Source organism: Carex rostrata, chromosome 12 (genome assembly GCF_964058835.1).
Source record: "Carex rostrata chromosome 12, lpCarRost1.2, whole genome shotgun sequence".
Lineage (NCBI taxonomy): Eukaryota > Viridiplantae > Streptophyta > Magnoliopsida > Poales > Cyperaceae > Carex > Carex rostrata.
This window is the reverse complement of record NC_135929.1, coordinates 4,339,949-4,363,534: the sequence shown is the minus strand read 5'-3', so window position 1 is coordinate 4,363,534 and position 23,586 is coordinate 4,339,949. Positions and strand designations below refer to the sequence as shown.

The window sequence follows — 23,586 nt, the reverse complement described above, 5'->3', positions numbered from 1 at the left end:
GATAGACCTAAATTATATACATATTCGATTTGATTTTTATCGCTAAATAACACCAAATATCTTGTATTTTGAATTTAAAGTGAATAGAATACATCTAGAATCAAGTTACTGTGTTTGCTTGGTTTTAACTTGCAGGAAATGAAGAAAAATGAAGAAAATCGAAGAAAAATGCTCAGTGCAGACACACGGTTTGCGATATGGCCGCAATAAGTACTTAGGTGGATTTCTGGACACATGCCAATTTTAAAAAGGTATAATAAGCTATATATCAAATTCCGTGCGGACGCACGGATATCGATGCAGCCGCACTCTGGTCTAGACATTTGCTAACGGGTAGGACGGGTAAAGGGGTAGGTCGGGTACGGGTAAAACCCGTAACGGGTAGACGGGTAAATTTCCAAAAATGTATATCCGGTCCGTTTATTACCCGTACCCGTTGCGGGTTGACGGGTACGGGTACCGCGGGTACGGGTCCGGGTATCCGGGTACGGGTCCGGTCCGCCCATTTTTTTTTTTTTTTTTTTCTGTTTTTTCCTTGTTTTTTTTTCTGTTTTTCTTTCCGTTTTTTTTTCTGTTTTTTTTTTCTGTTTTTCTTTCTGTTTTTTTTCAGTTTTTTTTTTTCAGTTTTTTTTTTCAGTTTTGTATTTCCGTTTTTTTATTTTTTCTGTCTTTGTTTCTGTTTTTTTTTCCTGTTTTGTTTAATATTTTTTTCTGTTTTTTTTACAGTGTCGTATAAATATTATTACGTGTTTATAATTCGATTTTTATAATATGAATAGTTCGATATCAAATAGAGTATATATATACATGAAATTATCAAGTCGCGTCTTTATAATTTATAAATGAATAAAATTTGTACCTTATATATAAAAATTATTCGTACGAAAATTTGTATATTTATACGGCTAAGTACAAATCTATTTATTTATTTCTTTAAGCAAGTCATTTTATTTTATTTTCAAATTCTCATTATAATTAAAACAATAAATTATAAATAATAATATCTTAAATTAATTTATTACATTAAAAATAATTATGAATAATTTGAAAACAATAGATTAAAAAATAAAAGTTACCCTACTCCTTTATTCCGGGCTTGGGACCGGCTATGTAAAATAACATAGGCGGAGTTCTAACTTTTTTTTTGTTAGTAATTGTTCTTTAAAATGAATAATTTAAAAACTAATTGAAATGTTTAGAAATTATAATTTTTAAAATAACCATAAATATTAAAAGAGGTTAGAAAATTATACCGACACTACCTATCTAGTAGTTTGGATTCATATACCATTGTTCGTTTTCTTCCGCACCGTCTGAATCTGAATTAGGTTGAGGCTGCGGCTCGGTAACGCTTTCTTCAGTATCAGCTGCAGAAGATGATTCTTGAGCTTGATGTTGGTTGCGCTCGTCAGCATTAATCCAATCTTTCAAGCACACAAGTCTTTCAAAAACATGTGGACCCAATTTACTGCGTTTGTCGGAGAGGATCCTGTTCGCCGAACTAAAACAACTTTCTGAAGGGACGGTTGACACGGGTACGGCAAAGACGTCGCGGGCCATCATCGCCAGTGTTGGATAAGACCTTTGATTCCTCTTCCACCACGTCATGATGTCAACGTTTTCATTTTCGTTGCGCATATTCAAATAGCTCACTAACTCGTTTGTGGATGCGTGCGGTTCGCTATCTGATTGAAAATCTGCTAACAATCCACTACTGCTAGTGCTCCTGAAAGTGGAACTATTAAAAAAAAAAAATTAGTGGACAAATAATGTAGATATTATAAATAATAAAGATTAAAAGCATAATGTATATTTATTCATACCTAGGACCAGCCCGGGACGAAGAGGGGTTCTGGTTGCCACTAATTCTTGAGTTGTATATGTTAAACATCTCAGCGAACTTCGCATCCACGTATGCCTCGACCCCGGTTGCGACTAAATGTAGATTATCTTTGTACGCTTCAACCATTTTGATCGTGTAATATTTCTTGTATGCCGGGTTGAGGCAGCTTGCAATAATGGCCAAGAGGGGTACATCTTCCCAATATTTTAGAAATTTTAGTTTCATGGCCTCTACAATCGGTGTGAGAGATTTATCGTGGGTTTCTGCTTGTTCCAAAATACGATAAACCTTGGAAATTTGATAGATTTGCCCCAACAACTCAAATGCCGTCGGTGAATACGAGCAGGATAGTTTGACGGTTGCTTCAAAAAAGGTTCCTAGAAATGTTGAAAGCCTTTCTAGTTGGTCCCATTCCCCGACGGTGAGTTCCAATTGCATTGCCTGAGGGGTGGATCCCCTCAAAAACTCCCCTATGACAGCTTTATAAGGAAGGCATCGGTTCAACATCCTATAGGTTGAGTTCCAACGGGTATCTATATCCCAAGGTACTTTCAACTTGCTTACTCGATAGGTTACGCACAACTTCGCAAACTCTTGTCTTCTTTCATGGTTTGAAACAATGTGGTTGAGGGCATCCTTAAATTTAACTATCAATAATTTTATGGCTTCTGTTTTAAGTCCCGCCTTCACGACGAGGTTAAGTATATGACAAGCACACTTTTGGTGAAACATTTCACCATTCATAATCGGGTTTAGTGACCGTTTAAAAATTTCAATGGAAGCAATGTTGTTGCTAGCATTATCGAAAGATATTGAAAAAACCTTGTTAGCCATATCCCTCTTAAGGTTATACTCTTGTAAAACCTCAATAATAGATTTAAAAATTACATTTGCGGTGTGCGGGGAATCTAACACTCGAAAACTTAATATCCTCTTTTGTAATACCCACTGATCATCGATCCAATGCCCAGTAATACAAGAGTACCCAAGGCCATGTTTACCAGCAGTCCATATATCGGAGGTAATTGAGACCTTGTTGGATTGATATGCAAATGTACCTTTGAGGTCATCTTTTATGGTTGTAAACTGTTTTTTTATTTCACCAACCAACTTTCTATGATGCATCCTCTTGTACATTGGTTGAGCACACCCCCGAATGACCAACCGGGCAAAGGCTGTGCAACCACCCATACTGATTGGTTGGGCTTTGTGGGTTATGTACCGGGCCAATTCACTAAGCATTCTTTTTTCATCAAATTTTGGGTTGGTTAAAGTACCATCCGGGGTGATTTGAGTTTGAATTTGCGGGGTATTATTCGGGTTATAGTTTTCACCCTTTCTAATATGCACATCAACATGTCTTTTAAAGCTACTCATACCACTAGCTTGTTTATAAACAAAATAAGGTTTCTTGCAATGGTCTACCTTACAATAAAGAGTTTTCAAGTAACCGTCGTCATCTTTGGTCACATCATACCATTCAAACCAATATTGGTTGTATTCGGGAGGTCTTCTAGCCTTCTTTGCTGCTGGTTGTTGTGGGGGGCGGGGGACAATTGGCGAAGGAGGAGCGAGACCTTCTTCTTGAATTTCAGTGACACTTGTCGAAGGAGTACCTGAAATAGGGGGGTTGAGTTGACTCGACGATGCAACGGAAGAAGTGCCTCCATATGCATACGGTGGTGGTAGTTGATGTGATTCTTGTGGAATGAATGTGTTTGGATCATTTGAAGTATAATACGGTGCACCCGTTTGGGGGTTTTGTTGATAATTTGTTTGTAGCATTTGGTCTCTTATTTGATAATTTTGGGGAGGTTGTGGATAATTAGGTGGCGGCATTTGAGAGGAACTATCAAAATAATTTTGTGAATAATCTTGTGGATAATTTGTAGTTGGTATTTCGGGGCCAAAAATATCGGCCGACATTCTCGCGATATCTTCTTGCACCGAATCACGATGAGATGACATTTTTAATAAATCTAACATATTCAAAAATAAATCTAACATATTCAAAAATCTAACCTATTGAAAAATAAATCTAACATATTAAAAAATAAATACAATTACTTACCATATTCAACAAATAAATCTAACCTAGTTATATAATGAATTTCAAATACAACTTTATTTAAAAAAAACAGAAAAAAATAAAATTAAAAAAATCTGGAAAAAAACAGAAAAAATAGGAAAAACAGAAAAAAAAAAAAGAATTTGAAAAAACAAAGATAAAATCTAACCTATTGAAAAATAAATCTAACATATTAAAAAATAAATACAATTACTTACCATATTCAACAAATAAATCTAACCTAGTTATATAATGAATTTCAAATACAACTTTACTTAAAAAAAACAGAAAAAAATAAAATTAAAAAAATCTGGAAAAAACAGAAAAAATAGGAAAAACAGAAAAAAAAAGAATTTGAAAAAACAATGATAAAATCTAACCTATTGAAAAATAAATCTAACATATTCAAAAATAAATACAATTACTTAACATATTCAACAAATATATCTAACCTAATTATATAATGAATTTCAAATACAACTTTATTTAAAAAAAACAGAAAAAAATAAAATTAAATAAATCTGGAAAAAAACAGAAAAAATAGGAAAAACAGAAAAAAAAAGAATTTGAAAAAACAAAGATAAAATCTAACCTATTCAAAAATAAATCTAACATATTCAAAATAAATCTAATTATTTCACAAGTTCACATAATAAATCTATCATATTCGAAATAAATATAACTTATTCAAAATAAATTTATCATTTTCAAAAATAAATCTAACATATTCAAAATATTTCACATATTCACAAAAATGAATCTAACATATTTTTTTAACCTATTAAAAATAAATCCGAATTTCAAAAATAAAATCTAACATATTCAAAATAAATCTAATTATTTCACAAGTTCACATAATCACATCTAACAAATCTAACATAAATTAAATAAATGTAACATTCAATAAATCTAACAAATCTAACATAAATTAAATAAATCTAACAAATCTATCATAAACTAAATCTAACATTCAATTTAAATTATACATTTATCTACAACAATAAATCTAATATCAAATTTTAAATTACTCTACAAAAATAAATGAATCTAACAAAAATGAATCTAACATATTTTTTTAACCTATTAAAAATAAATCCGAATTTCAAAAATAAAATCTAACATATTCAAAATAAATCTAATTATTTCACAAGTTCACATAATCACATCTAACAAATCTAACATAAATTAAATAATTGTAACATTCAATAAATCTAACAAATCTAACATAAATTAAATAAATCTAACAAATCTATCATAAACTAAATCTAACATTCAATTTAAATTATACATTTATCTACAACAATAAATCTAATATCAAATTTTAAATTACTCTACAAAAATAAATTAATCTAACATAAAATAAATCTAACCTTTAAATTTCGCGGAAAAATCTTGCGGGAGGTGCCGAACTTTGTAATTTTGATACCTTCGTAATTCCGTAACGGGTTTAGCGAACCTCTAATTCCGTTTGCGTATTGGTAAAATGAATTAAATTACAACTATATATTTTTTTTAAAATAAATTTAAAAATTGAGAATTTGAGATTGAGTTTGAGGGATTGAGAATTTGAGAATTTGAGAATTTGAGTTAGAATGTGGAGAGGAAGAGGATTAGAGGGGTGTATTTAAAGAAAAAATTGGAGAGGGAATAAAATTTGAAAAAAAAAAAAAAAAAAAAAAAAAAAACCGACGTGACCCGGGTGGGTCCGGCCGGGTTTGATTTGACCCGGACCGGGCCCCTCTTGAACCGGCGGTACAATTCAAAATTTGAATTTCAAAAGTGGGTACGGGTAAAGTTGGCGGGTACGGGTAACGGGTAACGGGTACGGGTAACGGGTACGGGCAACCGGGTAAAGGGTACGGGTTACGGGTACGGGTACGGGTAGGCGGGTATAGGGGTACGGGTAGGCGGGTACGGGTTGGCGGGTAGACGGGTACGGGTACAACGGGTTATTTTTTAAATCACGTTCTCCGGTCCGTTTATTACCCGTACCCGTCTACTCGTTTGTACCCGGGCAACGGGTACGGGTACCACGGGTAACGGGTACGGGCCGGGCAAAACGGGTGCTACCCGTTCCGGGTTTAGCAAAAGTCTACTCTGGTCGCACAGAAAAAAATCCGAGCTAGTGCGGATGGTACTGTAGCAGTGCGGATGCTAGTGCGGATGGTACTGTAGCAGTGCGGATGCCAGTGCGGACGCACTGTAGCAGTCAGCCAAAAATGGAGTCTGAATTTAAAACAGCCATAACTTTTGACTCGTAACTCCGATTAAAGCTTGTGACCACTTTTTAGAAAGCTAGCGAGAAGATCTACAACATGAGAAACTAAAAATTAAAATTTTTCCCAGTGCGGGTGAGACCATACGCAGTGCGGCCCGGAGCACCCGCACTGGACCCGCAGAAAGCCAAAATTGCATGTTTTTGACAGTTTTTCTATTTTTAGCGCACCAAGGATGCGTTTTGACAGCCAAATGTGGACAAGGCATCGTGAAAAACAATCTAAATATAGCACCCACTAACTCCACTTCCTAGCCTTTTAATTGGGCATAGCCCTTGGCTATAAAAGAGGAGGTTCATTTCCATTCACCCATTCATCATTCTCATCTCTCTCCACACACACAATACTTAGCGATAAATTCTGAAGTAAGGAAAGCTTTCAAGCAAGGAGAAAAAAGGTTTCCTGAGCAAGATTCGGCAAGACAGAGGTTTTTGATTTGATAAATGGTGTAATTATTTCTTTTATTTCATTTCTTCTTATTTTGTCAACTTTTTGTAATGGATCTCTCTAAGAGAGAGTAGTTCTCTCTCTAGGGGTTTAGGTCAATACATGAACTTGTTTAATTCTATTTTATTCGGTTATTTGTTTTTATTATGATTTTTTTTTTTTGGGATTTGATTGTTAATTTCTGTGATTTAATCATTTGTGTTAATTACATAGTTAGTACTTGAATTGTAGTATCCCGTTTTGGATTTGAAAGAACCAAAATTGACTGTGATCAATAGGATAATACTAAATTATGAATGCAAATACTCTAGGTTTAGATTAAGATTGTAACAAATTTAATCTAAACCGGAACTATAGAAATTAAGGTTAAGGACTTGGTGAAGAACCTAACCGTGAAGTCAAACCCTAATTAGGACATCTCAAATCGAATCGGGTATTGGTATCATGAACTTAATTGAGAAGTACCAATATTTGAGGAGATGAGAGACTAACAAGAGCTTATGGTCTAGGTAGCTAGGGTGAGGGATCTAATCAAGAAATTCGAATTACCTAGGCACGTTATTAATTTATGAAAGTGACCCTTAATAACATATTAGGTTAGAAACCTCGTCAAATCATACATGAATTCAAACAAATACCGAATAAATAGAGTTAGCAAGGGATTGTAGACCAAAGACCCCTAGATCTCTAAATCTTGAAAGCAAATCAATTCCTTTCTTTTACTTTTATTTACAATTATTGTTTCAAATTTCTTTCTTTTGAGTATTGAACCCGACCTTAGGAATCGTTAGAATACAACCTCCAATTTACTTTTATTGCACTTTACTTTATTTTATTTTTTGAAATTTATTACTAAAGTTTAAGCATAGTAATTAAACATACTCCCTGTGGATCGATACCCGACAATATACTACACTGTAGGATTGTATACTTGCAATCTGAACCAAAAGTGTATTTAGGGATAAAAGGTACATCTTGTTGTACTGAAGCTTTTTACCATACCCTTTGGACGTAATAGTTAGGGATGAAATTTTATAATTTTTGAAATTTTTTTATTATTTTTTAAGATGGGTAGAAAATCACTGTTTTTTGAACGATTAAAAAACAGTGATTTTGTACAACGATTAAAAAACAGTGATTTTGTACCTATCTTAAAAAATAGCAAAAAAATTTCAAAAAATATAAAATTTCATCTCCATACATATTTTAGTATAAATATTTTGTTGAACGGTTCAGATCGACAATTTGGACTTTGAAAACGAAAATATAAAATATGAGGTATGAAAAAAATGAGGCATTGGAACCTCCTCATAAAATTAATACATGGGCAGATATTAGCTTATATTTGACGTATAACTCTGATTTTTTTTAAACAACTATTAGATCTACTTTTACCAGTGTTTACTAGATGAATTTCAATAGTAGAAATCATTTTTTGCGGCACAATGTATAGTAATGCATTTTCAGCATGTTGCAAGCATCATAGATGTTTCTTTATTAATTACAGACAAATTACAAGCGATTAAATCATCAAAATTAAGATATTTACTTCAAATATAATTTAATACTTGCACAAAACTTAACTAGATAAGTTCCCAACTTATGAATTAGTTTTTGCACAACATAAAAGGTTGTAATGTATTTGCAACATGTTGCATTCATCTTAAATTATTTTGAATGATTTTTGGCTCATCTCAAGGTGATTAAAGCGTCAAAACCAGCAATTATACTCAAAAGTGAAGCTATACATCAAATATAAAATAATAATATTTTACAAATATTTATTAGATCAATTTCGAAAGTATAAATCAACTTTTAGACAACCTGTAGGAAATCATTACAAGCATTTTGCGGGCATCTCAGATGTTTTAGAATAATTTTGAACACATTTGGACTGATTAAATCATCAAACTTGCAGTTAAATACAAATATTTGTAAAATACATTTTAAAATTATTCTTTTATGCAATGTAAAATAAATTTTGGTGATTTATTTATTTAAAATGAGTTCAGAATCAATAAAAAACAAACAGGATACATACAACATGTTTGTAATAAATTTATAATTTGAAAATTAATTTACAAATATCACTTAACATAAAATAAATGAGAATATTGAGTACGAGAACACTTCTATTCAATCCGTACTCTTACCTATGGACACTTCTATTGGATTAACTAGAGCATTCAAAGCAACAAAATGTCCTAAACTATAATTCAGCCGGTCAGGTATTTGATCAAGTAGAATGAGATTTGGACTGTTTATTTTAATCTGATAATAAGATTGCGGAGTAGGTCTGATGGGTTCTAGGACTGTTTAATCAACTTTGAAATAGGTACGCTGCGCATTAATATTTGTGTGCTCTCGTACTAATTTTTGTGCGCACAGATCAGAAAATTTCATAAAGTCGAAGATATTTTATTTATCTGCATTAAGCTGAAACTTCATTCTTGCATACGAGCTCCTCCAGAAGCACAACAAATGATGAGAGGTAAGGATTTTCTCGTAGCATATTGAATTAGACGGGTTATTTTTTCATCCACTACCGATCCCATACTTCCTCTGATAAACTCAAAATCCATGATTGACCGTTGAAATGATATAAATGATATAATAATAAGAAGGTTTATTTGCGTCGAATTCAAGCCACACAAAGTCCCCAATCAATACACGCCTACCGCGTAACTGATCACAAAGCTTGGAAGTAGTGTTTGGTAAACGGGCCGGGCCGGGCGGTCCGGGCAAAACTCGGGCACGGGCGTCACGGGCACACGGGTACAACGGGTCGGGCATCATGGGTTTTTATTTCAAAAATCCTGTCCTGCCCGTTTAATACCTGTGCCCGTCACGGGTTCGGGGGTAGGACGGTCCGAGTATGGGGGGGCGGGCGGTCCGGGTCTGGATCCGGTTTTTTTTTCTGTTTTTTTTTTCTTTGAAAATCAATAAATTATAAATCCAAATTCATACCAATTAAAATTTATTTTTTTAATTAGAAATATTGAATGTTAGATTTATTTTTTAGAGTAATTTTGCTATTTTTTTTTTTTTAAACGGTCACTAACGCAATCGTGGGATAGTAATCCTTGAAGATTTCAGAAAAACACAATTGTCAAGTATAGAAGATATTATATTGGAAAAATGAAATATGGTATAAATTTCCACATGCATATTATGAAACAAATATATGATATCTGAAATTAAAATGATCAACTATTATACCTACTTTATTGAAGTTTTATTTTGTGCTGGAAATACATACGTTAATTTTTTTTTTTTAAAAAGATTTTGTGATCTTTATAACGACTAAAACTTGTTAATTCTAAATTACTTTATATTTTTTTTATATCAATATTAGAACAATAACTACGATAGACTGTACAATTTATAAATAAACAAAATACAGGTTAAAACTTTTCATAGCATATGAATGGTTTGAATCCGATTGGTTTGTTTAGATTAGATGGTTTAAATATGAAAACAAAGTTCAACTCTTATATCTATAGCAGAAATCGACAGTTGAGAATTAATCTTAGGTTTAGTGATTAAGAACAACTATCATTAGTAAGAGAGTGGGGGGGGGGTGGGGGCAATTTGAGTTTAAAATTTGAATTTTAAATCAAAAGTAAAAAAAAAAAAAAAATCTGCCACGGGTTTACGGGCACGGACTCATGAGTATGGGTTCAAGGATATGGGGGTCCGGATTCTCACGGATTTTTTTTTTTAAAAACCGGATTCGGCTCATTTAATATCCGTGCCCGTGTACCCGTGCATACCCGTGACACGGGCACAGGCGGACCGGTCCGGATTGAGCCCCCACAGGTTTTTACCAAACACTACTTGGAACCCCATGAAACCCAAAAATAAGGTACGAATTTTTTTTTTTTTTTTCCCAGAAAAACTGTGTACCAATGTTGGAGCTGCATAGTATTTATCTCAACTTTCTCAAAGATTCGTGATCTCATAGTACCGCTGAGAATCTGAGATGGATAGCAGCCTGATACGAACAGGGAAGGTGAAAAGTCGCTCCTCAAAAACTAAAGTAAAAGAAATGTCGTGTGTTAATAATCGACGGCAGATCGTTGGCGATCACATAAAAGGAACGAATCTGAGCCGTTGACTGCCGCATCATGGAAACCGAGGTTGATGCTCGAGGTACTGTACCAAAGATCTCGTTTACCTTTTTCTCGTTTGGCCCAAGGTGCCTACGATTGTTTCACCGACCACTGCGGAAAAAAAATAGAAAAAGAGGCTTTTTTGTAATAATTCGATGCTTTTGTCTCTTTGGAGAGTGACGGTATAGAATCCAAATTCTTTCCAACTTTTCATATAACTTTGTTGTGGTACTTCTCGTGTGGTTGTTTGTGCAGTTGGTTTTTTGGACTTTCCAGCACATAAATAAGGTTCCGAATAATGATTTTTTTTTTTAAAAATAGCATCAAATTGAACTATTTCAACTAAACTATTTCCACCGATTCACAAGATTGGTAGAGGCAGAAACTTTATTGTATTTATTGCTTCATCACATGACCGATGCAGCTGTTTTTCATAAAAACAAAATCTAGTATCCTTGTTTCGTTAAAATATTTAAATTTGATTTTATTTATCAAAAAATTCCGAATAATAGTATTATTTTTGAAGTATTTTTTTTTATTTCAATACATCTTCAAATTATTTTTGAAAGGACAAGATGATATTAATCTTGTATCATTCACTAGATTTACTAAATTTGAATAATTATTATTTTGTAAAAATTCAATATTTTAATAAGTTATTTAATTGCACACCAAAATAATTATTATTTTCGTATTATGTTCATATTATTATAATTTTTACCTTTTCGATTTATTTGCTAGTCATAAATTTGTTACTATATTATTTAAGGTCTAATGAGTTTAGTGATAATCAACCGTATTTTATGAGTGCTTGGGAATTACTAGTTGAGACTCACGCTTTTTATTATTTATATTATGTATGATTCATATTTGTTTTTTTTTTAAGTTTAGTGAAATGAGGTTTAATGAATTAAGAGATACTTAATCAACTGATATTTTACGAGTGTTTAGAAGTTACTAGTTAAGACTCATTTCACTAAACATTTTCTGTGTGTGTATGTGTTTATTTTTATTTTATTTTTGCTATTGTTGAATTATCTCTCCTCTCTAAAAAAAAAGTTCCATATTTCTGAACCTAGAGAGAAGATAGTTGGTTGCCTTCTTTCATTCAACTTAATTTTTTTTTAAATTCCTTTCTTTGAGGAGCGAGTCTACACTCTTATAAATGGAATGACTTGACGTCCATTTTTTAAAGTTATAACTAGTTTGTACATTATTATATTTTCTTTTTTTTACATACTATACAGAAAATTGAAATGTTTGGATGATGCTATTCTGAACAAACATCGATCCGAACAATTATTTTAAGAGAATGATTCAAATGTTTTGTGTCTTTTTTTTTTTATATATATATAATAGTGTAGTAAGTCTGCTTGCTGATTTTATTTATCATGAAACCATACAAAACAAAATATTGATACAAAACCACTGGTACACATTTCTGAATATGTTTTTAAGTACAAACCAACCAAAAATATCCACAGAAATATAAAGCTAAGTCTAACAGGGTTTACTTGAAATTGTCCTAAAAAAGCACACATTAGTCATGCTTCTGCGTATATAAACTACAAAATTACTAGAATTTTCAAACACAAGCACTCTTTCACTGTTGCCTTTCCCAAATATAAGGGTTAATTAGATATCTTCTATTTTACTATTCTGAATAGTAGATAACATGGTTGTTCCCCTTACCTAACTCAAATTAGGAATAGCAAAAGCAATGAATAAACTCAAACTTCTTTTTTCTTTTTTAACTCTTAATTTCACCTACCTACCGTTGGAAAGAGGAAAAAAAAGAAAAGACACTATGAAGGAGAAGAGTCAAAACTCATACACCATTATGAATTTGCAGTTAACCTCCTCGTAAATATTGCACGATTAATATAATATAATATAATAAATTACCATCAACAAATACTACATATAGACTAATATTAGCATAAGGATGTCCATAGAAAATCACACACTTTCTTGGATAATTGGATTGTAGAAAATAAAAGTACTTGATAAATAATGGACGAAAACATGACAAGTATTCACCATGTGATACAAATGAGTCCACCACAAATAATACAGAGAACTTTAGGCATCTAAGATTTGAGACAATCTTGGTGATAGATTGCGAGATCTAGAACTATTAGGCAAGCTTTGACTACAAGGCACATCTGTAAGGATGGATCCGTTGTTGATGGTACAAGGCAATGTAAGGATAAAATAAATAGGTCAACTCAACACAAGACTATGTTGTCTTGAATGGAAGGATGCATGCATACGACCAAACATAGAATTTTGAGAAAAAAAAAAAAACACAAAGTTTGATCACCACATAAATATATGGCTGGAATTAATTTGTGAACAAAATTTATCTACTTAAAGGGGGAGATGTCACTTCGTTAGGAACATGATATAAAGTCTTTTGTAAAAGTATTGGTTGTATTTAAAAGATGAAATATATATATTTTTTTAAAAACATTTCTTTGTTTTTCTTTGCCACAAGCCCGGAGACAGGAAATGAAGAATGAGGCTATATATGGTACGACATGATCTTAATATATATGAAAATGTGCTTGTAGATCAAAGTTTACATTATCTACAATTTTTACTTTTTTAGATAGAAAATTACTTAATTTAAAATTCTAGACTATTCAAAAATAATCATTTAATTTCTACCCATTTAACAAAATTAGTAAAAAAAATAACATAAAATTTAGTCTACAAGTACAATTTTATAGAGAGAATATGTTGAACAATTTAGACGACTATCTAAACTTTGAAATGAAAATATTAATACATAGTATAGACCAATTTGTGCTATGCACAGTAACATAGCCCAACTCTAAAATGAAATAGAGTTGGAACGCCATATATTATATTTGTTTTTTTTCTTCGAATTTGTAAAATTATATAAATTAAAATTGAACTGCTTGTCATGACACATGAATAATGCTCAGCAAAATCATGCGTATATTTTTTTTTATAGAAAAGATGATGCTATATGGTACTTTGCAAACCGTATATTAAGCCGTTAAATTCATATCTTTATTTTTTTTAAGTTTAAATAATTCATGTGAACCGCTTAATATAATCTCCATATGAAAAAAAAATACTCGGTGACCAAATATTATATTTTTCTAGATTTTTTTTACTATTTTTCAGATATATAAAAAATCATTATTTTTGGATGGTATAGAACCTTTAAATCAGATAATTTTTTTACTTATCTAGAAAGAAATATAGTAAAAAAATACTAAAAATATAAAATTTGTTCTCGACGGTTTGAACTTTTAAAACAAATATATATATATATATATATATATATATATATATATATATATGAATCCAGATCTAGTATGGTTTAATGTGGCGCTTTGCAAAGCACCATTACATAGCTTATTAAAAAAAAAATCATGCGTATACATTTTTGTCCGTTGTAAATCTTACTAAAATATACACACTCATATATATGTTAAAAATTTAATCGAATCTCGTTATTATATTTTATAAGTGGGTTTCTCTTTATTGTTAAGGTTTCAGTAATTTGGGCAAATGACTTCCATAAAATAATTTGCTAGCTATCAGTATTACTGTATATAACCACAAAACAAAATAATGATATGTATATAACCTCAGAGTACAACTTGGCGATCAATATCAAATACAATAAGCGTTCTTTGGTGCACTGCACTTATAAGCAACGTCAGATTTGTTTTCACTTTATATCATAGTCGGCCAACATAAAACCAATTGAACGAACATGATGTCTTCAACTTGCATGCAATAACATTATAACAATATTGACTAATAAAGCTCCGTAGCAAATATATATATAGTTTTTGAAAGATAACAGACATGCCGCAGTTGATCGAGATTCCCATCATTTCTATGATAAAGTTTCTCAGGAATCAGGACCAAACTATATATCATGGTTTCAAAAGAGCCTCTCTTGGAGATATGTAAGATCAATGCATGCAAAGTGGAACAAAGATTCGTTTGGATATATATATAGATGTAATTATATGTATGTACGGCTTGATTGATATATATATATATATATATATATATATCATGACCAGACTAGACTGGATGTCTGGATGTATCATGGACACGTGTCGATATTAAAATCAAGAGACAATGTGGTCCCACAATTTTTTTAATATATCCAGGATTCTATGAAATATTTTATGTTCTCTTTAATAGGAGTCTAGCTTTGCAAAGTGATTTGGAAGCTGTTATTACTAGTATTAACAATAAACAAAGAGCACTGCGCGCCTAGGTAGTTAGTGGTCCTAACAAATCAATAGGCATCTTATCTTGCTTGAGGTTTACATTAAGATAAACCATAAATTAGGTTATAAATTTAATATTGCTGAAGGTTTACATGGAGAGAGAATATTCATTGAATAATATTGGCAAACTAATGCATGCATGTTATTGCTATTATGTATGGGAGAGGGGGGTGTCCGATGGGCATCGGACCAAATCCAGTTCGATGGGGGTTTAAACCGTCAGATCTGTTTTAAGATTCGTGTGTACGGATTTTAAAGCAGACGCGAAATTGCGGGTGCGAATCCTAAAGCAGATCTGACGGTTTAAACCCCCATCGAACCGGATTTGGTCCGATGCCCATCGGAAACCCCCCTCTCCCATTATGTATATCCTAGAAACATTGATTCATGGTTTTCCGATGACTGCTTGGTTCATAGTTTGGAGTATTAATCAACATTTATATATTATTAAACTTAGGAATTACTTATTTTTCTAATTTAAACTGTCAATAATTTGAACAGTGAGCTAGCTCGGCTTATTCCGGCTAAACGCTAGACCTTTCAAACTATTCCAGACACTTAATTTAGAGGTAGAAACAAGAAATTTAATTTTAAAAACCTCTATTCTCATATCTCATATGTCATGACTAGGGGGTAACCGGGTAAAGATTCTAACAGAGTACGTAGTTTTAGCTTCATGTAGCATACGAATCATAAGCAACACTAACATTCTATAGTCCAAGCGCTGCATGAAGTCAAACTGCTATATTTACCCTGGCTAAGGGTAAAAACAAGAAACTTAATTTGGAGGCATTTTGCTACAACAAAATTTATTGCACTCAGTTTTACTATGATCGAAGTTGCGATGCCACCTTTATCATGATTTTAGAAATCTACTGAAGCAACAAAGGCATGCATGGAAACTACCAAAGTATTATTTTTAAGAAAACGCTGTTATATATCAAAAGCAATTATATATTGATAGAGCTAGCTATGTCCTTATAATATCTAGCTTCATGCATGCACATCCACAACAATAGCAAACACAACCAAAATTATAATATCTTAGAATATCTATCTTATCTATTATTATTAATATTATTATTTTAACCACCAAGCCATGCATACCAGCACACAATATGAGACCAGCATTATCATTTACAAATCTACAGCAACAAAAGAGATGCTAAATCAATGAACGAGCTTTTCTTTCTTCAACCATAGCCTTCTGTTACCCTCTCAATAAAACTAACCTTTATATAGACCCCAAGCAATTAAATCAAATTGGCCCCGCCATACTACAAGGAAAGATAATGTAAGACCACACCTATGCAGACAGCGGAAATGTTGCTGCTGCATCCGCTAGGTCCTTCAAGAAAGATACCACATTGTCTGATGTTTTTAAGAGATACCTCGCATTGGAGCGCTTCCTATTGACAGCACATGAAAAATAGTTATCTCCATTCAGATCAAGAACTGAGGATCCTTCTCGCCAAGACACCGAATCCTGTGTAGTCTGCCACGCATTCGGTATCGGGGCTCTCTGTCCAGGTGAAGCCCGCTTATCTGAACCGGACCCAGTTTGGGACTTCTTACTTCCAGATTGGGAAGCACGCGAAGAGTTGCGGCTACTGGATGCTTTCCCGGTTGGCTTCCTGTTATCGGGTCCAGATTTGGTGGAATCTGGTCCTTTACCTTTTGATGCATTTGACGGCTCAGATGGGAGCTCGGGCTCAAAGAATGTATATATGTCCTCATCCTAGAAGCATAACAAATACATTAATACGGGCTCCATGTTACTCAACTACTTGGTCAAAAGAAAAATTAAAAAGAAAAGGTTAGTGAGCAAACCTTTCCAAGGAAGTGACCGATACAAAGAACATAGTCAATTGGAGTAATCATGCTTTTGCTATGGACAATCTCTCCTAAGATCCGATCTATTGCGGCACCCTAAAATTTTGAATAACATTTGGCAAAGATTACGACCCTTACAAGAAAAAATCCTATCCTACTATTCTAATATTATTATTAAAATGTTTTAAACAGGAAACAGCATACCTTGGTGACACCAACGGAACGCACCTCGACAGAGCGGCTACCTTGAACGACATCAACAGCCGCATTAGAGATAGGTCCTGTCCACAGGTGCTGAAGCATATCTCTAGCTTGGAGCCTGCCGAATTCCACATCTATGTGTACAAAATTACAAATGTATAAGACAGTTAAATTTCTCCAATATGTTTGCCGAGGAGAAAATGGCTACAGATCCACAGAACTTACCAGCATATTTGTAGTTCCACACAAAGGATGTCTCGCGGTGCTCAAAATGAGACCTTGGTGTTCTTTCTGTGAAGTACTCGAAGACATGCTGTAAAGAAATCACGAAGTTACTATTATTAGTTCAACAGACTACCAAAACATATTTACAACAGGAAGTTCAACGTAAATAAAGAACCAAAAGCAAATGCTTGTAAGTTAAAAGGTAACCTTAACACTATCGACCCAATCCATGTTTAGATGCTCCGGCATTGTTGTCATCCACTCACCATCCGTTGGCCGCAAAAACATCCCATTTTCGGCTGCCAACCACATGTTGAACTCCCCAAAATTCTATTTGAAATAACTACATTAGCAAATTAAAATTAAAATAGGTATAAAAAAAGGAACTTTAGGCGAATATTACATCATCCAATACGCTTCTGTCACTCCCACTCAGCACAATAACTGTTGTTTGTTTATCTTCACATAGAACTGACAGGGGACCCTTTAAGTCAGGGTGCAATTTCAGCTCCATTTCCTTTATTTGATCGCCGCCTCTTCTACCAGACGACTCGACCGGTTCAGTTAATGTCGCATTAAACCCCTAGTTTATACAGAGCACAAAAAAAGTTTATATATCTAACCATGAAAAGCATTCTTGCCAATGAATTAAAAAACTGAAAGAATGGTACCAAAATGATCAGCCGGTTCTTCGACTGAAGATAGCGATCAATGGTTGTCTGAGTAGGAAGATCAGGTGGGACCTGCCTTGTTCTCAGCTGCGCCTCGACAATTGTGTCATTCAATTCACTACAAGATGAAAATGATGAAATCTTGGTATAATTCTGTCCTACAGAGAGAGAGAGAGAAAAGGCCTAAAATAAGATTCTCACCTGACAAATGTCTCAGCCCAGTCTTGTGCAGTGTGAGTTGTAACATGTGCATAGTTATGCCTATGCCGTTTCTCTCTCTCCTCCGATGGCATATTCAACGCATATGCAATAGAGTTTGCTACTTCAGTAATATTCCATGGATTGACCAACAGAGCACCGGCACCAAGAGACTGTGCTGCTCCTGCAAACTACAGACCAAATAAAATGCATTGATATCATAATTTCTATGCAAATTATACTAAAAGAATAATGAATGATTAATTCCATGTAATTACCTCGCTTAATATCAAGACACCCTTCTTCGACCCTTGACAAGCCACAAATTCATAGCTTACAAGATTCATCCCATCTCGCAGGGATGTCACGAGAGCCACATCTAACAAAATGAACAGCAAGATACTTTGTTGTTATTAAAGAATATACTGTGTGATTGTTTTCTTTTAGATATATGGAAAAGGAAGTACCGGTCACAGCATAAAGAGCACATAGAGCGTGAAAGTCAAGTGAGCGATCCTGAATAAAAGTTAATTTAATTATTAGCAAAGTGATTGAATTATTTGGAGGGGTAGAGTGAGAATTATATGCGATGTAAAGGGTTGCAAACTATGTACCAGGTGATGTATCGGAACAGCTGTCAGTGTTCCAAATCGACCATTGATCCGCCCAACAATTTCATGGACTTGGCTCGTCAGTTTTTGATCTGGTAAAATAATTCAAACATGAAAATAGAAGAATGTCCGGTGTGTTATCTAGTCATGTCACTAACACTAATACAAAATCACTAAAAGGTAGATGAAATAAAGACACCAAATTTCAGAATTGGCCCTGAGCATCAATTATTATGCTTAAAAAAGTTTAAGACATCACATTTAGGTACTGACCACATATTTCAGTCACTGTATTGGCCATGGTCTCAGTAGTTGCTGACCTGGAATGTGTCAATGGGAGAATAAACCTCAATCGAAATATGACTTGGGAAGTTTACAATCAAATACACCTGGGCCATTCTTTATGAACTGATTCTGCAATTTACTCAATGTACAATAATGAGAACATTACTCACATTCAGGCACATCTGTTCTGGTTGGCACAGCAATTTGTAATAAAACTACTTTGTCACGCCAATTGGCATTCTCCTCCAGAAACTTCTCAAATGCCAATATCTTTTGGGGTATGCCTTTGATCATGTCGAGCCTGTCCACACCCAGCATCACCTTTTATTGCATTCATTCATAAAAGTAAAAGTTAGATTTCTCTTCCAAAAAAAGCAACATAAAGATTTTTCTTAAAATCAGCATATGATAATTAAAAACAGTTTTGTATGTCTCCTTACCTTCCTTCCAGCAAACCGTTGGGTAAGTTCTTGCACGTGCTTTTTGACAGCTGGCAGATCTAGAGCTCTCTTGAAGCGGTCGGAGTCTATCCCGATTGGAAACTGAACAATTTGCCACATATGAGTAACGCACATACTATTTACAAGATTGCCCTTATCATTCTTTTGTTATTTTGATTTGTTTTTTTCTCTTTAATATCTTAATGATATTGGGTACAGATAAGGTAAAGGTTGTGGAAACAAAAGTAGTAAGATGGCATAAAAATATTAAATACTAAAATTGGGAAGTAGAAAAGAATTTGAAAGGTACCGCTGCCACCCTGGTGAGCCGGCCTTGATCTTCCACCCCTTCAGGTGTACCTTCAAGACCCAGAATTCTCGTACAAGCACTCACAAAATGTCTTGCATAATCATATGTATGGAACCTACACAAATTTTCAATTACTCCAAACAATCAACACCACAGGTTATGTACATCAAATATCACACCAGCTGGTACATGGACAAACCAGAAGGCTATATAAGATGCTCTCTCATTATATATTATTATCACTATGCTAGAACTAATAACAAAAACAAAATAAGGTAAACTATACCAGTACAACACCTTTACCACCCCTGAACTATCTACAACCCAAAAGCCAACAAAGAAAAAGCACTCACCCGACCAAATCGGCAGCAAGAACAGACCTAAGCAGCTCAGACCGGGACGGCAGAGTGCGGTAAATCTCTGATGAGGGAAAAGGTGTGTGCAGAAACCAGCCAACTTTCATCTTGCTGTTGTGTTCTTTCAAGCACTTCGGGAGAAACATGAGGTGATAGTCATGGCACCACACCACATCCCCTTCCTGGTAGTGCTGGTTGACAACATCAGCAAACATCTGATTTGCGCGCTTATAAGCATTGAACTGGGATTCGAAGTTGCGCGTTGTAGCGAGCCGGTCCTCTTGCGGTAGACCCAGGTAGTGGAACAAAGGCCAGAGGATATTATTACAGTAGCCGTTATAGTACTGGTGCACGATTTCCTCATCTAGGAACACTGGGATGCACCTCTGTATTTGAAAAAAAGGTATGTTCGATTTACAAAAAGGGATATCCATGTAGTCTAGCATATAAGCTTTACTTGAAAAAAAGGTATGTTCGATTTACAAAAAGGGTTATCCGTGTAGTCCAGCAGTTGGTATAGTTATTTTGGAAATCAATAATCATTTGCCTAGTTGTCAATTTTTCATTAAAAAAAAAAAAATTCTAGTTTGCTTCTTTTAAATAACTTACCTTCTCGGCTAATGCCCTGACAAGTGCTCGTTGCCCGACTTCGTCACTTACATTGACTCCAGCCCACCCAATCCATTTAGCATCCACATCTTTTACACCTGATTGCACAAGAAGCAAAAATATAATTGCTAGAAGAAATACATAAAACAAACAGCTCCTTACTCTGTTTTGCTACAATAAAACTTCACGAACAATGGTTCCAATTCAACTGCAAAAGCACATTTAGTGTTGAAGGACAAAAACTATTCTTTATCAAATATATATATCACGAAACCAGTCTTGGGACAACAAACTGGTACAAATAAATTATAGGACAACATAAAATGAAAGGAAGCAAAAAAATGGAAATGAATTAAACTGACTAGAAATCGCACCAAGAAGAGCGCTCACGAGACCACCGGCACTAATCTCGAGGGACCATGAATCCTCTCCTCTTCTGACAGCCGAAACAGGCAGACGGTTGGCTACGACAAGTAGCCGTTGCTTCATGCCCTTCATAGTTCCTAGACGCCTGCCGAAGTAACCTTCCTTCAAACCCCCTTTTAACCCCATAGTAGAATTGATACTACTAGGGGAGGTGCTAGTACTATCATCAGAGATTGTATTATAGTTCTCCCAATCCAATTTAGTCGGTGTTTCAGGCACCAAGTCAGGAGGTTCAGCCTCCATGCTCAGGTCAGAGTCATCAGTGATAGTACCGTTGTCAGTACCGTTACCAGTGCGGTTGAACCGGCGTAGCTCTCTATCTTTGAGCAGCCTCTCAACCCTGGAAGGGCTGCTACAGTTGTACTTGTTTGCTGACATGCTCTGTTTCTTCTCCTCAATTCTCATGCAGCTGTACTTGGTTAGTCACTGTACAAGAGAAAATAAAAACGAAAGAGGGGATTAAAAGCCACACACATAAAATACTAGGAAGGAACAAAGTATGGTGGGGCCCTCCTGTAAGGAAGACATGTACATGCATCCTACATCACATAAATCTAAGGCAAGGCGGTATCTCCTATTAAAAAATACTACAGAGGAAGGAAAAAAATTGATAACAACTTGCGGAAATTACAAAAGGAGGATAATTTAGGGATGAGAAGGAACGAAGAGGGGATTGACCAAATTTTGCATGAATTTATCTCGTCAAAGGTACTAAGAGTTTCTTGTTCTCAATTTTTTCATGAGATATGCATATCCAGCGTACTGTTCAAAATTACAAAACAGAAAGTGGGGCCCGAGTTTAGTTTAAATTAGTAAGAAAAAATAGGAAACAAGAGAGAATTAGGAGATGTGGAGGCAAATAAGAGATAAATAAGGGTTGCAAGTGAAAGAAACACTTCACCGATTATCTTCTCTTTTCGCCTGAGCTCACCACCGATCAGAGAGTACGGCCCCCAGCTCGCTCTCTCTCTCTCTCTCTATCCCTCCGCTTGCTCTCTCTAGATTTCTCTAAAGCGAGAAGAAAGCCTTTGCTTCTATAAATAAACCAGGCTCGAACCAGGACATGTAAGTGGCATACGCCTATTTATAGCTGCTCTTGTACTCTTCTCTCTCTCAAACTCTACGCCGTGGCTTCATAGGCTCACGCAGAGGCAAGTCTGTGTAATACTTTCCTCGCTGGCGTACGCTGGGGTGACTGAAACAGCGGGACCCACATTCTGAAATAAAACAGCTGTGCGCCATGCGGTTCACGGGGACCCGGTCCAGGAGGAATCCGGAGTGGGGTTAAAAGGAGTGCAGGGAATTAAAAGAAGGTGAATTAGCTGGACTCCATGGCATTTAAAAAGCATGTATATAATGGGAATTGTATATACATTTATTATCTCTAATTCGGAAATGGAATCCAAGCTGGGAGAGGGAAGAGGAGGCAGCATCACAGACAGATAAGTGAAGTGAATCAAGTGATGGTATTGGAAATTGAATAAAGAAAAAAAAAACAATATAAAATAAATTAGATGGGAATTGGGAAAATGGTAAATGCAGGGGAAATGAAGTGAATTGAATTGAATTTGGAGTAGTGGCGTAAAACCGAGGAAGAGATTTGAAAGGATCAGATGGGGCCCACAGTCCCCACTAAGCCCGGTTTCAAATTGACTAATTGAGACCTTGGTCCCTCTCTTCCTCTCTCTCTCTCTCTCCCCCCTGACCTCTCCCTCTGACTTCTCTCCAGATTTTAATGGGTGATGAGGTAATGGGGGAAAAGAAAACCAAATGTACTGCGGATCATGAGTTGGAGATTTTGTTGGGTCAAGTGGATCCTTTGTGGTTGTCATTATTCATTGCCTATTGGCACAATTTTGCACATCTCAGTAGTTTTATTAAACTTATAATTATGGTACAGAATCCAGATGGTTGGTGAATGTGGAAATAATATATTTTTTATCATGAGAAACTTTCTGTTGTGTAATTATCAATATCTGATCATACTTATATTTAGAAACTCTTGGATATTGTAGGTAAAATTGTTGGAACAGAACTATAAACTGATTTGCATTAATAGAAAATGTATATATTTGTACTGGATATTGCAAAGGTACTTGGGTAATATGATTTCGTTAAAAAAAACATAGCTATTTAGGACATGTAGCTATTGAAATGGAAAATTTGTGAGATCTTTAGCCAGGTAAACATTTAGAAGAGAAAAATCAAGTGATAACAACACTTTGGGGCTTTCATCAGATAAAAATTTAAAGGCAACGAGAGAGAAAGTATTGGCCACGCCTCCCACATATATAGATTACAAATAACCTAATAATTCAACTGAATAGGTAATATTTAAGATGGATTTAATTTGCAAGGTTTAGGTGTTCAAACCTCTATAAACATGATG

The 23,586-nt window shown here is 34.4% G+C and overlaps 1 protein-coding gene across 2 annotated transcripts; it reads right to left on the bottom strand.

The window, feature by feature from the left end:
• Positions 1-16,069: 16,069 nt before the first annotated feature.
• TPS1 (trehalose-6-phosphate synthase) lies at positions 16,070-22,756 on the bottom strand. 2 transcript variants are annotated; one of them, XM_078312660.1, is made up of 18 exons: positions 22,099-22,756; positions 21,146-21,623; positions 20,772-20,869; positions 20,160-20,548; positions 19,807-19,921; positions 19,497-19,598; positions 19,227-19,377; positions 18,775-18,863; positions 18,628-18,676; positions 18,439-18,539; positions 18,164-18,351; positions 17,963-18,080; positions 17,695-17,874; positions 17,499-17,621; positions 17,292-17,379; positions 17,070-17,200; positions 16,863-16,961; positions 16,070-16,770 (listed from the first exon to the last, which is right to left on the bottom strand). In XM_078312660.1, exons 2-18 carry the CDS (start codon positions 21,600-21,602, stop codon positions 16,339-16,341), a joined length of 2,910 nt encoding a protein of 969 aa, XP_078168786.1. In that variant the 5' UTR covers positions 21,603-21,623; positions 22,099-22,756; the 3' UTR covers positions 16,070-16,338. The 2 variants fall into 2 exon arrangements, with proteins under 2 accessions (XP_078168786.1, XP_078168787.1); XM_078312661.1 differs by having other exon boundaries at positions 22,255-22,270.
• Between the last annotated feature and the right edge of the window lie 830 nt (positions 22,757-23,586).

Bases quoted from the DNA above. Each gene is read 5' to 3' on its own strand.
- TPS1 (XM_078312660.1), bottom strand. From the start codon at position 21,602: ATGAGAATTGAGGAGAAGAAACAGAGCATGTCAGCAAACAAGTACAAC. The intron at 17,875-17,962 runs GTACCATTCTTT...TGTATAAACTAG, and splicing joins AGAACCGGCTGATCATTTTG to GGGTTTAATGCGACATTAAC. The intron at 16,771-16,862 runs GTTTGCTCACTA...TTATGCTTCTAG, and splicing joins TCGGTCACTTCCTTGGAAAG to GATGAGGACATATATACATT.